The sequence below is a fragment of the Pelodiscus sinensis genome, chromosome 4, assembly GCF_052426305.1.
Source record: "Pelodiscus sinensis isolate ZL-2025 chromosome 4, ASM5242630v1, whole genome shotgun sequence".
Taxonomy (NCBI): domain Eukaryota; kingdom Metazoa; phylum Chordata; order Testudines; family Trionychidae; genus Pelodiscus; species Pelodiscus sinensis.
In genome coordinates, this window is record NC_143055.1 from 55358355 (window position 1) to 55373954 (window position 15600).

The following is a 15600-nucleotide window of genomic DNA, read 5'->3' on the forward strand; positions in this document are numbered from 1 at the left end:
TCGTTCCTTTGTCGTGGGACGAGCTTTGCCTGGCTTGGGCTCCTCGCAGCGTAGTTGAGTCTCGGAGAGCCGTCTGGTGGGAGACAGCAAAGGGCTTTAGGGGGGCTGATGTGGAGAAGGGATTTGGCTCGAAATTGGGCTCTAATTAAATAGCGTATGGCGTTCCTCCTGCTAGAGTATCCTTCCCCTGGTCCTAAGCAGGCACTCCTGGATTAGTTCTTCCCGTGACTCTGTAATGTTGGTGGTGGCAAGTCAGCAAGTAGATAATTGAGCGAACAACAAAGCCCTTTAAAAGTTCCGTGAATGCTCAGCTAATGTCTTGAAGCTCTATTGCAGGACACCTATATTTTTCTCTGCCATTTGGTGTTTTGTCTAGAGTTTGGACTAATCACTTCAAAATACTGTTGCAATTTTGACTCTTGACTTTGTTCAGGCCCATTTTTAGTATTGTCTGGATCAGTGCTGGGCCACCTGCCCACGGGCCACGTGCGGCCACTGAGGTTCCACCAGTGCTACTCCTCTCCCCCACGGCCCTGTGGTGCGCTGGAGGACCCTAGCCGTGCACTTCTTATGTCTCTCCCTGCCTGCCCGCTGCCTCCCCCTTCCCCCAGTGTTCCAGCTCTGTGAGGGAGGAAGAGGGGCAGGATGGAGCATGAATCAGAAGATTCACATGCTCCAAAAGTGCTAGGAGGGAGGTGGAGAGGTAGGTAAGCATGAGACTCTGGTGCCCCACGGTGCTAGAGGCCCATGAGAGAGAGGGGCAAATAGGAGGCCACTGGGTTGCAGGCCCAGTGAGGTGAAGCAGGGCCACTCATGCGGCCCGCCCACTATTTATGCCCACTCATCCCTGGTCTAGATCCCCTTCCTCTTTTAAACAACATACATTAGAGCAGGAGTGGCCAACCCATTAAACGAAGAGAGCCAAAACAGCGATGGAATAAATGCGAAGAGCCGCACACCAGAAAAATAAAAAAATGATACTGCCCCTTTAAAAACTACAGGTTAGGCTTTTTGTCCACATCGGGCTCCTGCTGGCCACCGCCATCTTGCCAATGCCATTTTGCTGTGCCAGACGGCTCCCCTGCACCCGATGAGCACAGGGACCTGGTGACCGTTTGTAGGGGCGCATGGGGCGGCTTTGTGAGCCTCACTTTCAGGGGTGAAGAGCTGCAGGTTGGCCACCCCTGCTTTAGAGTCATAGAATCATAGGGTTAGAAGAGACCTCAGGAGGTCATGAGTCCATCCCCCTGCCCAAAGCAGGACCATCCCAACTAAATCATCCCAGCCAGGGCTTTGTCAAGCTGAAACTTAAAAATCTCTAGAAACTTAAAAACCGCTGCAACTTGAGTCCATTGCTCCACGTTCTGGTACCACTGAGAACAGCCTCTCACCATCCTCTTTGGAACCCCTCTTCAGATAATTAAAGGCTGCTGTCAAATCCCCCCTCGTTCTTCTCTGTAGAATAAATAAACCCAAATCCCTCAGCCTCTTTTGATAAGTCATGTGTTCCAGCTCCCTAATCACATGAACATAGGAAAGGCCAATTGGGTCAGACCAAAGGTCCATCTAGCCCAGTATTCTGTCTGCCGACAGTGACCAATACCAGATGCCCCAGAGGAAGGGATCACAACAGGTAATTCTCATGTGATCCCTCCCCTGTCACTCATCTCCAGAGAAACAGAAATTAGGGACACCATTCCTGCCCATCCTGGCTAACAGCCGTTAATGGACCTAACCTCCATGAATCTATCTAGCTCTTTTTTGAACCCTGTTAAAGTTCTAGCCTTCACCACATCCTCTGGCAAGGAGGTCCACAGGTTAACTGTGCACTGAGTGAAGAAAAACTTCCTTTTGTTTGTTTTAAACCCGCTGCCTATTAATTTCATTTGGTGACCTCCTAGTTCTTTTATTGTGGGAATAAGTAAATAACTTTTCCATATGCACTTTTTCCAAACTAGTCATGATTTTATAGACCTCTATCATAACCCCCTTTAGTCTCCTCTTTTCTAAGATGAAAAGTCCAAGTCTTTTTAATTTCTCTTCATATGGGACCCATTCCAAACCCCTAGTCATTTTTGTTGCCCTTTTCTGAATCTTTTCCAATGCCAATATATCTTTTTTTTAGATGAGGCGACCACATCTGTATGCAGTATTCAAGATGTGGGCATACCATGGTTTTATATAGAGGCAATAAGATATTCTCTGTCTTATTCTTTATCCCTTTTTTAATGACTCGTAACATTCTGTCCAGCCAAGCACCCTGTCTACCAACGGTGGCCAATGCCAGGTGCCCAGAGGGGGTGGACCGAAGACAATGATCAAGCGATTTATCTCCTGACGTCCTTCTCCAGCCTTTGACAAACAGAGGCCAGGGGCACCATTCCTTATCCATACTGGCTAATAGCCATTTATGGACTTAACCTCCATGAATTTATCTAGTTCTCTTTTAAACTCTGGTATAGTCCTAAAACCCTGTTATGATAAGTATTTTTATCTATTTTATGTTACTTTATAACTGTTGAGGTTAGGGATGAGGAAGATTAACTGGTAAGCATCGCCCTCAATGGTGATGCTTACTGGTTTCAGTTAACGTTTAACTAATGGTGGCTAGACCTGCCATGGACAGAGTCTGCTCCTGCATCTGGAGCCCAGGCACTCCACAGGCTGGGACTGGAGCTGCCCATAGCCAACCTTCCTACCCCTCCACACACACACTCTTTGATCGGTTAACCAAGTAGCTGGGATTTTACATTCCTAGTTGAGGTGCATTTTCCCCTTAGTAGTATCTCAGCAGTAGCTTTCCTTGTAATTATATTTGCCCCAAGGCTTTGTAGACACTAGAATGTTTGCTGATGTAAACAAGTACACACATAAATTTCACCATCAGAAAGCTCACTGGGAGACACTCTCACACTGGACATAGCTACCACCATTTTTGGAGGATGGTTTAATAATGCTGGCATAGAGCAGCTACTTAAGAGACCAGAGGTGGGTAGTAGAACAGCAGCAATTCACCAGGGTTAGCCCTTGGCAGGCCTCTGTCTCTATATTTATCTGCGCCTCCATGGGTCTGGGTATTTGCAGCTCCCATTGGCTCTGGATCACCTGGGCAATGGGAGCTGAGGGATCAAGAGTGTTTCTCACCAGCCCAGTTACTCTTCACATAATGACAGTAAAACCCTTCCAGATCTGAATCTCCTATGTACATCTTTTGCAAGTCCTTATCACCTACAGACCCCCACTTAAACCCCACCAGTGCATCATTAACACTCTACAACCTATCCTGGAAAATGATCCCTGGCGCTCTCAGGCCTTGGGAGACAGGCCAGTCCTTGCATACAGACAACCCCCTAACTTGAAGCAAATTCTTTCCAGCAAACACACATCACACCTCAAGCATACTCACCCAGGAACCTACTCCTGCAATAAATCCCATTGCCAAATCTTTCCTACACATCTACATAAGCGACACCATCACAGGACCTAACCACATAAACATAACATCAGAGGCTCATACAAGAGCACATCCTCTAATGCAGGGATGGGGAACTTTATTTGGGTCAGGGACAAGGTTCCCTCTAAGTTTTTCCATACTTGTAACAAAATTTATTCTGTCCATGCATTGAGGAATGTGCAGATGTGCGTCACCAATAGAAACATATGCTGTCCACTGTGAGCAGCTGTGGGCACTCTGCTAATCATCTGGGCAGCACCTGAATCTCTGCTGGGCAGCCACCCAAGCACTCAGCTTACAGGGAATACTGGTTGGGGACTGTTGACTCACAGAAAAATCAGTTGATTTTTCAAGAAGAAAAAATCACTCACACCCTCACTGATGTGGTCCCTGAGGTTATGTCTACACTGCCCCTTCTTGTGCAATAAAATATGCAAATGAGGTGAAGAAATGAATATTGCTGTGCCTCATTTGCATACTTAATGAGCCGTTAATTTTACGCAAGAGGCTTTTGCGCAAAAAGGAGCCATCTAAATGGCTCCTTTTTACACAAAAACCCCCTCTTGTGCAAGAGCCATTCTGCCGCTTTTTTTCAGGAAGAATGGCTCTTACACAAAAGGAGGGTTTTGCGCAAAAAGGAGCTATGTAGACCGCTCCTTTTTGTGCAAAAGCCCCTTGTGCAAAAATGGTGGCTTATTAAGTATGCAAATGAGGCGCAGCGATGTTCATTGTTGCACCTCATTTACATATTTTCTTGCGCAAGAGAGAGCAGTGTAGATGTAGCCTGACTGAGGAGAAAGACACTCCCCACATTCTCCTCTCACAGCAGGGCTGGGGTGGGAGAGCCAGCACAGGCTCTCTAATGCAGAGGGGAGAGCCCTGAGCCCCAGGAACTGTATCCAGGCAAGCCGGGGGCTTCATCTAGCCCCAAACCTTAGGCTCCCCACCCCTGTATGACAAAGGTTAAATGAACACAAGTCAGATATCAGAAATGGTAATGCACAGAAACCTCTAGGAGCACATTTTAACCTTCCTGGGCATTCATTAGTGGATTTAAAGGTTGCCATTCTTCTACAAAGGAATTTCAAAAACAAACTACAGAGAGAAAATGTGGAACTGGCCTTCAAATGCAAATTTGAAACTCTCTCTCATGGCCTGAACAAAAACATGAACTGAATGGGCCATAATATTTAATTGACGTTAAAAAATGAAGTACAAGGTAGTTCCAACCCACTCAGTGAGCCTCATTAGCACCAGTACTACAATTGACAGGTAGTTTTCCCCTCTGCCTTCTTTTTCTTTTATGTATTGTGTGGTTCTCCCTTTTTTCTCCACTCTGCTTGTCTGAGGAAGTGGGTTTTGCCCACAAAAGCTCATGATACATATTTGTTAGTCTCTAAGGCTACGTCTACACTACAAGATTTTTGCGCAAAAACCCACGGAGCGTCCACACCTCAAGTGCGTTTTTACACAAGAAAATCTAGAGTCAGTTGACAGAACAGAGGGCTTTTTGCCGTGTAGGTATACCTCCTTCTACGAGGAATAACTCCTTTTTGCACTATATCTCTTGTGCAAAAAGGTGTGTGTGGATGCTCTGCAGGATTTTCTTGCGCAAAAAGAGCCTATCTGAAAAAGCACAGGTGCTCTGATGTCCATTCTATGAATGGCCATCAGAGCTTTCTTGTGCAAGAGCATCTATGCTTTGAGGTGTGGACGCAGTTTTGCGCAAGAAGTTTTTGCACAAGAACTTTTCCGCAAAAGACTTCTTGCACAAAAACCCTGCAGTGTATATGTAGCCTAAGGTGCTACAAGACCACTTGTTGTTTTTTTGTTGCTATTTTTTTTTTTCCCCCTGTGATTCATCACCCACTCACCCTGAAGGCATGAAACCAGCCTCTAGATACTAGCTTACTTTGTTTGGCATACACATTGCAAACAGTTTGCATACTGTGCTTGGGATGAAAATAAACAAAGTGGTTATTAAATAGAAAAGCTATAGATTCAAACATAAAATAGTTAGGGAAAGTTATATGGAAAATAAACAAAAAAGATGTAACCTCAGATTCACACTTTCATATGAAAAGGGATTTTATTTGATACGTTGGGATTTTTTTAACCTATTATCTTAAAACAGTTTCCCAGAATACTCCCCCTTTCCTCCAGCTATAACAGGGATCCACGTTAAAGGCCTTTTGTTTTGTTTTTTCTTCAATCACTATAATTATTCAAACTTGGAAAAATTTCCTCCTTTCTTGGTTCATTTGTTTTGTTTTTCTTTTTTTTTTCCCGTGCTAGACAATGTCTAAATGTTAGAAGCAGTCTTATCTAGTTGGGGAAGTAACCTCTCCCTGCCTGATTACTTCACTGTCCTGTGCAACTTCAGCATCAACTCATCATAGTTTCAATTTTCTATATATTATATGCATACAAAATTGTAACTTGTACACATATCGCACAATGACTTAAGTTCAGTGTTGCAAGCTTCAATAAAAGATCTTACTCAAAACACTTACAGTGAAATAATGTATCATGCCTTCAATTGGAATTTATCTGCTTATTTTGGGGGGTTGAAATCAAACCTGTTTTCTTCCTGTGACTGGACCCTGATTGTCACAGGTTCTTATGGTTACAGGTACTAACAAGAACCCTTCTGGTACTGCTAAAAGTCATATTCATAAATAATATACAAAAATTTTCTTTGTCAGTTAAAGACCATTTCAATCACAGGCTCCCTACTGCTGTACATGACTTGCATTAACATAGGATCCTATAAAAAGATAGATGATGCTTAGACTAATAAACAAAAGTGTTGTCTTGATAGAGCTAGGTACATGCACATCTGGCTTGGTCATTAAATGAAATATTTTGAAATCAAATGAGTTGGTGCTTAATACCTTGTAGGATTGGACCAAAAGCCATGTTTAAGTATTAATTATTTTACCATTCATAAAGCAAAATTGAAGAATTAAAGTTTTGTGATGTAAAAAACATAAATCTCTTTCACTGAGGCATACAACTAAGAGACAATGTTCTCGGTGGAGTAGTTTTAGAAGGCAGTGAACTTCTGATGTTTTTTTTTTAATTGTTAAATATCAAAGCCAAGGAGAGTGAAAACTACAATATCATTTTTGAAAGATTCGAATTCCACAACCACTGTTTATTACACTGTATGATAAATTAATTCTTAACTTTTTCTTAATAACTCTTGAAGGATTGGTAGTTCTTAAAGTGCTTCTGCTTTCTCTGACATTTTCTGGATGTCATGTTGAAGGCCATAGCTAAAAATATGTATTTGTTTGAGGAAGTGGCTGTTGTAGAAAAGGAATGATGTAACTGGGAATATGTACAGTGCATAACCCTTGGGCATACTGCAATTTTTCAAGTACAAACTTCCTACTGCAAATTTAGGTGACTCATACCTACACCAACTTATGTGCATCTTTTAATCCTCATCTTCATTAAGTTGTTTTATGGCAGCCTGCAATGCCACCACCTCCATTCGTTTGTAAGTTTCCTGGTACATGAGAGTGTATTTGTAGATTATTAACCATCTTCCTGTAATAATTGAGAGAATAAGAAAGCTTGTTAAAAAATCAGTTACAACTGTTTTCAGTGGAAAATTAGGAGTTGCAACAAAACTTTTTTTTCTCAAAAAGCATTTGTGGAGAATTTCTGGGTTTTGAATGGTTTTGGTTTTGCAGATGAAAATTTCACTTTCATTTTGAAAATATTGAAACATTTCTTTTCAACATTTTGAATTGAATAAAAATATTTCATTTTGACGTAATTTGACTTTAAACTGCATCCTTCTGAACTACTGCAGTACCTCTTTTCTCCATTATCCTCTGTGTGCTAGGCTTCCCAATCAAAGTTCTAGGTACTTATTTATACTGGATTAGTGAGCAAAGTGATTGGTTCTGTCACTTATGCCCACAGTGTATTATGCCTATAAAAGTATAAACATAAAATTAGAGATCTTTTAAATATTTTGCTCTTTCTCCATTGTTCTTCTTTTCTGCATTTGTCAGCTTGTCAATTTCAGTGTCATTTTATGAGAGTTGATTATGACTTTTTTTTAAAATTAGGGAAAAGAACATAAACTTGATACAATGAATGCATATAGGTTTTGAACATTGAAGTTGCAATTTAATAAGTGAAAGTAATACATTTAAATGGAATCCTCTTTCCCTACTCCTCTTGTACAGGAAAAATCAAAACTGACAATAAACCAGAAAAATATATAAGATGTTTAATTTTTTGTAGGTATGTGAAGAAAACAAATTGGTTACATGTTTCTTTTTAGCTGCAACTCTTAAATCTTTCAGTATAGCTAGGAATAAATATATGGTTAAAATGTAAGTAACATTGATCAAAGCTCAAGGCCAGGCTACAAAGACAAGCACCAGTCAGATGTTGTTTGCCCAGTTTGACGATCCTCTAAATATTAGTAATTCTAAATTTAATCATATTGCTCAGAGGGAGATCAAGAATCACCATTTATTTTAATAAAGACATGATTTTTAAAAAAAATTTAGAACAAAAAAGCAGATATATGCAAGTGATACAAATGTTACTTTTATTATAGATACGGAAAGAGGAAGCATTATACAGCAGCTATCTGTAAATATTGTATTTTTCAAAAAAAAAAATTCTCTCTATTTTGGGGAGACATTGTGTTTCTGCTGTGGAGATTTATACACCAGAACATAGAAAAAGGCATTCAAACTTTAATTGGACTTTCTCTCCACCTGGATGTGAAGATAGTTTGTATTAATGTTACTACCATATTTTGGATAGAACTTTTAGGTTAAAGTAGATACAATTAACCCTTATGTAGTGAGGCAGTGGAATGTTTATGCATCTCTAAAATCCCACTTCAGTCCTCCAAACAGGATGTCATTGAGGCATGCGCTTTATGCTGCCTGGCCCTCTTAACAGAGGTGAACTTTGTCTACTCAAAAGTATAATTTCTGCAGAGCTGCTATTCTCTACTTGTGAAACCTAATCTTTGAAAAAGTACTCTCTTTTCAGTCAATAATCAGCGTGATGTTTGCTCAATTTATAGTGCATTGCTTTGCTTGGGGGGGGGGGGGTGGAATCCTCCACTCACACAGTATTCTTGTGTATCAAGCTGTCATTCTTCAAACACTATTGTTTGGGTCTGAAACTTGGAAAACCTACAGACATCGCTTAAAAGTTCTTGAGAGCTATCACCAATACTGCCTCTGCAAGATCCTGAATATCAAATGGTGCACTAACATCAGTGTTCTGGAAGAGACAAAGACCACCAGTATTGATCATCCATCAGCAACTTTGCTGGACAAGTCATGTTGTCTGGATGTCAGACCGTCCCCTCCCAAAACAGGTCTTGTTTTTGCAGCTGAAAGAAGGACACTCTAATGTGGGAGGACAATGGAAGCATTATAAGGACTTGCTAAAGGATAACTTAAAGTGCCAATGGTCTGGTAGCACTTTATAGACTAACAAAACATGTAGATATCTACATGTTTTGTTAGCCTATAAAGTGCTACCAGACTATTTGCTGTTTTTTTCTTGTAAAGACTAACTCGGCTACCCCCAGACACCGGTGTCTAGTCATCATCAACGTCCTCCTGCTGTACCTAGAAACATCTGTCCTCGCTATAAAATAACTTTTGGTTCAAGGATAGGCCTTATCAGCCACTTGAGGGTCCACAACTCCCATGGAACATGATCATAGTGGGTAACGAGTGATCACCATCATTCTTTCCAGGTTTAGATATTACGGTTCCTTTCCTCCCAAAGTCAGTCTCTGTGGTGAAGTCTGTGGTGAGAGAGAATCAAAGGTTTGGAATTTTTAGTCATTAGTTTTATAATTCTATTCATTAGGGTAAATAGTCTTACATCCTACATAGTTTTTTCTCACATTAAGATGCTGCTATCTAAAGAATCTTGTAATTAAAATGCTACTTTTTATTTTAAGGCAGGGAAATTCATTATTTTTATTTTTTCTAATAGACTTTTGCATTGAAAGCTTGAAGAAAATATGAAATTGAATACTTTACCCACTAGGTACCTTATCACTGACTCTGTCAGGATGAGATTCAGTAAGAGATAAGGATGATGATGTAACTTTGAGGTAAATCCTTTTTCTAGGGTACGTCTAGACTACATGCCTCTGTCGCCAGAGGCATGTAGATTAGGCTACCAGGCATGGGAAAATGAAGCGGCGATTTAAATAATCGCCGCTTCATTTAAATGTACATGGCTGCCGCGCTGAGCCGACAAACAGCTGATCAGCTGTTTGTCGGCTCAGCACTGTAGTCTGGACGTGCGGGTGTCAACATCAAAGGCATTTGTCGACCACCCAGGTATACCTCATCCTAGGAGGCATACCTGGGTGGTCGACAAATGCCTTTGATGTCGACACCCGCGCGTCCAGACTACAGCGCTGAGCCGACAAACAGCTGATCAGCTGTTTGTCGGCTCAGCGCGGCAGCCATGTACATTTAAATGAAGCGGAGATTATTTAAATCGCCACTTCATTTTCCTATGCCTGGTAGCCTAATCTACATGCCTCTGGCGACAGAGGCATGTAGTCTAGACGTATCCCTAGTGTCCAGCATTCTCCCTTTCAACAACTGATTCCCAATCTAAGGAGGGATGATAATATGACTTGATGTGTGGCTTAGACCTCCTAATCCAATGACTGATAAATAGCACGTTCCTGAAAACTATAAAAAAAAAAAAAACCACAGTGACGATAATGAAAAAAATACTGAAATCCAGAAGTATTTAAAATGTGTGTAGAAATATCTGGTAAGGAAAAATTAGTCTGTAAATCTGAATGTTAACTAAAGCAGCCTGATATGTGTGTTCACTCCTGAATAATTGGAGAATAATTTGCAAAAGAACTAGGTACTTGTAATTATAACTTTTAATATTCTGTACATTATGTACAGACATGCATCTGACAAAGTGGGTCTTTGCCAATGAAAGCTTATGCTCCAATACATCTGTTAGTCTATAAGGTGCCACAGGACTCCTTGTCGCTTTTGCAGATCCAGACTAACACGGCTACCCCTCTGATACTGTACATTATGTGTTACATATTTTTTGCTGGAAACAAATAACTTTTTATATGAAGGTAAACAGTTGTTAATAGAATACTAATAGAGATGTAGCCGTGTTAGTCTGGTCTTGCTGAAACAAAAGACAGGACTATGCAGCACTTCAAAACTAACAAGATGGTCTATTAGGTGATGAGCTTTCATGGGCCATCTTGTTAGTCTTTAAAGTGCTGCATAGTCCTGTCTTTTGTTTCAGTTGTTAATAGGACATACTTCCTTACATTAATATTTTTAAAAAGAGGGAGCAAATACAAAAGGAAAGAAAATACAGTGAAGCAATGATATTTGTTTCCATACCCAACACAATAAAATAACTTTTTTGGCCACAGTCACAAATTCTGGACAGCTATCTCTTTTTGTTTAATTTCAGTAAATATTGTCCTACCACTATAATAATAGAAATTTGGGTGCTGCAGACTCTAAAACTTCATATAATTTTTCTTCATATAGCTAAGTTGTTAATCTAATTAGGTAATAAGCCACTCTTTCTCTTAAATTTTTCACATAGTTGGGGGTTGCAAAAAAAGGGATAAATATGTGTTGGTGCATCCAGAAACATTCAAAACAAGTATCTTTTTAACTTCAATACACCAGGTCACACAACAAATGCATTGCCAACTCATTATTATATCTTCAACTCATATTATTATTATTATTATTTATTATTACAAATGAAAACTATGCAAGAAAAAAAGTGTAAAAAAAATACCACAAAGTGTATACAAATTTGTGTAAAGAAAATACCACAAAGTGTATACAAATTCGTGCCCTGTCCATGAGGAAGTAGGATTTAGAGAAAATGTTCAGGTTTTCATATAATGCTATTTAACTTACTTTTAAAACTAACTGCAATGCTCAGATACTCAGATTTTATTTTTATATCTATCTATCTATAGATATAGATCACTATAGTTTGGCTAAAATAATTTTTTAAAACACACACATTCTCCACGTTATCCATAACAAATGTACCCCTCAATCATTTACGTGTTTATACATAAGACACACACACAGAAAATACCAAAAAAGTTTCTCATGTGTGGCCCCAAATTAAGAAATAAAAACGAAAAATCTATTTTTAAATTCTTAACCTGGTAAGAAAAGTTCCTTGAAGAAACAATTTCTTTCTTTCTGAAGTCCTCACAGCAGCAGTATCCGTGATCATAAGGCTGTAGGTTTTTCATTGTAACTTATTTTTTATGTATAATATATACTCCTCACTGCATATGCACCAGCATAAGAGGGCAATCAAAGAAGGTCTGCATTTTGGTTTGCCTTCCAAAATTAGCATGTGAATCTCTACTGGGTCTTGTGTCTAAGATCCCTCACCCCGTGAAACGTAATTCAGAAGGCAAAATAAGGGCAGAAGTTGTTCAATGTTTCTGCAAGTGGGAAGTGATCCAGATGAGAGATCCCATTTCTTTGCGCTGTTCATATTCTGTGTGATAATACTCTGGAGGACTGTTAGGCTGGAGATGTCGCCCCACCATTCTGTAGTCGGGGCAATGTGGGCAAGATCATGGACGTGCAGGCAAGAGACCCATGTATCTCTTTTATATCACCATTAGAACTACTTGCCCTTTGAGCTCTTCTTTCCCTCCTCTCCCAACAGTACTAGGGGATGACTGCTACCTAGAGATAACTTTTCAGTTTTGGCTCCTCTGTCCTGGATACTTAGGAAGAAAGAAAAGACACAAGGGATGTGATTTAACAAGGCCACAACATTATTAAACATAACTTTTCTGGAACTAGTAACTTCTCCAGTACAGGGCATTCTTCTGTCCATAACCTGTTAACATGATGGAAGCATGCCGTCAGCTCCTCATCCTCCTATACCTGCCAGTTCCTAGGACCCCACCACGCTCTCCTCTGAATGTTAAGGGGCTGTTTCCTCACTCTGCCTGACACTAGGAGTGCCAGTCCTATTCCCAGCTTCTTTAGGGATGCCTGCCCCTAAATCCACTTCTGGTAATTTAGGGAACCAGACCCCAATCAATCAATTAGCTGCACTAAACATCTGTGAGACGTGACTACTTGAACTTTATCTCCTAATCTACTCACGGGGTCCCTGTGCAGTTGTGGGAAAAGTGAGTCTACGTGTAGATAAGGTGGCTTATGAGAAAAAAGCTCATTAAGATTTATTAATTGTAAAAATGTTAATCACTTCAGTTTTCTGGTAATTTACTCCATTAAAGCGATGTCTGTGCTGTGAATTTTGCTGATGTGATTCACATCAACCATAAAGCTGCTTCAGTTAATGATATCACCTCTGTGTTATGCTTATAAGAAGCACACAGGATCTTTTTAGGGGAAAAGGCAATGTGCCCTGTTTATTGAGTGGCATATATATTATGTATAGAAAGTAGCACGTGCATGTGTGCACACTCTCTCTCTCTCTCTCTCTCTCTCTCTCTCTCTCTAGCAATGTTATGATTACCCAGCAGAGGCTTGAACTAGTTAGGTTGGATACGAAAAGGGAGTCAGGTTCTGTTGGTCGTGATTCTGATGCTCCGAGGCTATTGGCAGGATGAACCCAAAGTATCGTACAAGACACCTCATTTTTATAAGAATCCCTTCCAGTGCAAGTCTGTGGATTTTGCTACATCATGTTGTAATCAGTCACTTTGCAGCATATGTTCTGGAGATCTTTTTCATTGTTGTCCAACATCAGTCTTGTTGACAACTTTTCTGGATGTTGCTGCACCCTGGCTCCTATGGCATTTCTTACCTTCACACATTGGGAGTACTTGCTTTTAACTTTGGGGTCAGCAGTCTGATCTCATCATGACAGAAGTGTTTATGTCACCTTCCTCTGAGATACTGGCTCCCCCCTTTTTTGGTACATTTGAGCTTAGAACCAGCCTTCAGACTTACTAATTAGTATGCACATTCTTCACTCATACCAAAACACTTTCACTTCAAAGTACAGAGTAAAGTTGCTGACGGATGATCATTGCCTCGATATATCCAATATGATTATATTAGTTAAAACTAGGTAGCCGTGTCCTTTCAAGTTGGGGCACCATTAGTACATCATTGTAATGGTAAATACCATTACAGACTTACCTGATGTTCCTAACCCCTTACCAAGCTTCTCTGTACTCAATTTCTGGAACTGATTGCTCTGCAATGGGATTTCTAAAAAGTGGGGAAATAGCCTTCTTTGCGAAATCAAAACTTTCCATTGGAAAACTCCCATTTCTGCTGGAAAAACTTAAATGAGAGCAGCCTGGCTGGAAGGCTTTTGTCAGTATCATTGTGTACCTGCATCCAGAAAGTGGAACTGAGAGAAACCTTCAAGCAAGCTGCTTTAGTTGAGTGCCCTGACTTCTATCCAGCTAGCAGGGAGGCAGATTTTTGTCAGTTTTACAGGTAGAAAGTGAAATTCACAAGGTTTCCAGCTCTTTCCAAACTGAAATTTTCTGGAAGTCCTTTCCTGTGAAAAATGTCAAGATTGACTTTTTGTCCTGTTATAGGATGAAACATTTTTTGGAAAACTGTTTTCCATTCAGCTGTACGACAGAATTGCGTAGCTATTATACTGTCAATCATGAAGTACTTACTACCTACTTCTGGGAAGTTTGTGGTAGCTGTGAACATTCCTGTGAGGAAGATCTAAGAGGTGATAGCAGTTGCTGCTCTTCACTAAGGATGCTTACCTTTTTGGAATCCTATGTAGTTCAGTCTAGTTCCTCTCAGTTAGCATGTAAAAGAGATTGAGGCTGAGCAGGACTCTGACTTACCAACTGAAAGGAAAAGGTATAACAATCTAGTACTACAGCGGGTGATTCCCTTAAAACAGACTGCCCTTAGAAAGGAGAGGAGTGCCATTGGTGGTAGCAACAATGGAGTGTAGAGTCAGGGTACCAATATCTTCATCACCTTAAGTAAACCTTCTCTGAACAGATCAGTACTATACTGTGATGAAAATGCTAGTGACCCTCTGTGCTGAGTTCACATTAGTGTTTCTAGTAGTGGGAGACAGGTTGGAATGGGGAGGAAGAAATTTAAAAAATGAATGAACAAACAGAGCCCGTTTAAGTATATCATAAGATAGCAGTAAATGGCATAAATGTGCTGTGCTTAACATTTCACTTTAGATGAATTGCTGGAATGGATTTCTTCTTCAGTGATACCTGCTCTGTGTTACACTCTGGCTGCACTTCAAGAATCTAGTGACTGTTTTAAAAGAACCATTCTTTTCAAGTTATAGTAGTGAATTTCTGTATTGTTTTATAATGCTCAGAGTATTCGAAGAAAAAAACTTTATTGTTAGGTCACTTGTTTATGCTCTCAAAAGGTTGTCGTCATAATGCTGTGGAGTACTGATTAAGGTCATGATGCTGGAATATTGGCAGTTTTATGTGAAATTATGCATAATGGGAGAGGAAGTGTGGTCTAGTAAAATGGAGTGTGAGCCAAAAACATCCAAGTTCTAAATTTAGCTCCTTAGGTGCTAGAAATAGGGATAATTGTGGGGCTGCTACAACTCCTGGCTTAAAGTGGTTTCCCTTATGCACAAGGTTTACAATTTGGTTCTATGGCTTTCAATGTCCCCACTATAAAATTGTCCTACCACCACTGCACAGGTCTAGCTTGACATTGATCATTTATTTAATCATCACAAAAATCAACAACATAAATGTATTTTAATAAAAGTAGGATTCAGTGTAAAAATACAGTATGTTCAAGCCTGAAGTTTTGATGTTCATTTACAATCAAAGGAATGTTGGGAAATTGATGTTTGGAATATTTGATTTAGGACTTTATCTGTTTCCAGATGATAGCAAATCGTGTTTTTATTTTATTTCTTTTTTTTTCTTTTTGCAGTATCCATGGCAAGTATTGGAGAAAAAGGTAAGATATATATGTTAAACAGTATTGCCATGTAATGAAGCTGAGCAACACAGAAGAAAAATAAGCAGGCCTTCTGATCAGATCTGTTTCTGATTTATTGCGTAATCACACATAAAACATTTAACTGGATATATGATTCGGACTTACAAATGGCTAATCAGTTGTTTTTAGGATCCCTCT

At 40.0% G+C, this 15600-nt stretch overlaps 2 protein-coding genes across 2 annotated transcripts in view; one reads left to right on the forward strand and one right to left on the reverse strand.

Annotated features, from left to right (window-relative positions):
* Window positions 1–15600, forward strand: part of ZDHHC2 (zDHHC palmitoyltransferase 2) — a 49795-nt gene that overhangs the window by 552 nt on the left and 33643 nt on the right. Inside the window, exon 2 of the mRNA XM_075930364.2 lies at window positions 15394–15420. Within this exon, the coding sequence (XP_075786479.1) occupies window positions 15394–15420 (27 nt within the window). The remainder of the gene's footprint in view (window positions 1–15393; window positions 15421–15600) is intronic.
* The window catches only part of CNOT7 (CCR4-NOT transcription complex subunit 7), an 85527-nt gene continuing 77615 nt past the window's right edge, over window positions 7689–15600 (reverse strand). Inside the window, exon 7 of the mRNA XM_075930367.2 lies at window positions 7689–9257. Coding sequence (XP_075786482.1) covers window positions 9216–9257 — 42 coding nt within the window. The 3' untranslated portion in view covers window positions 7689–9215. The remainder of the gene's footprint in view (window positions 9258–15600) is intronic.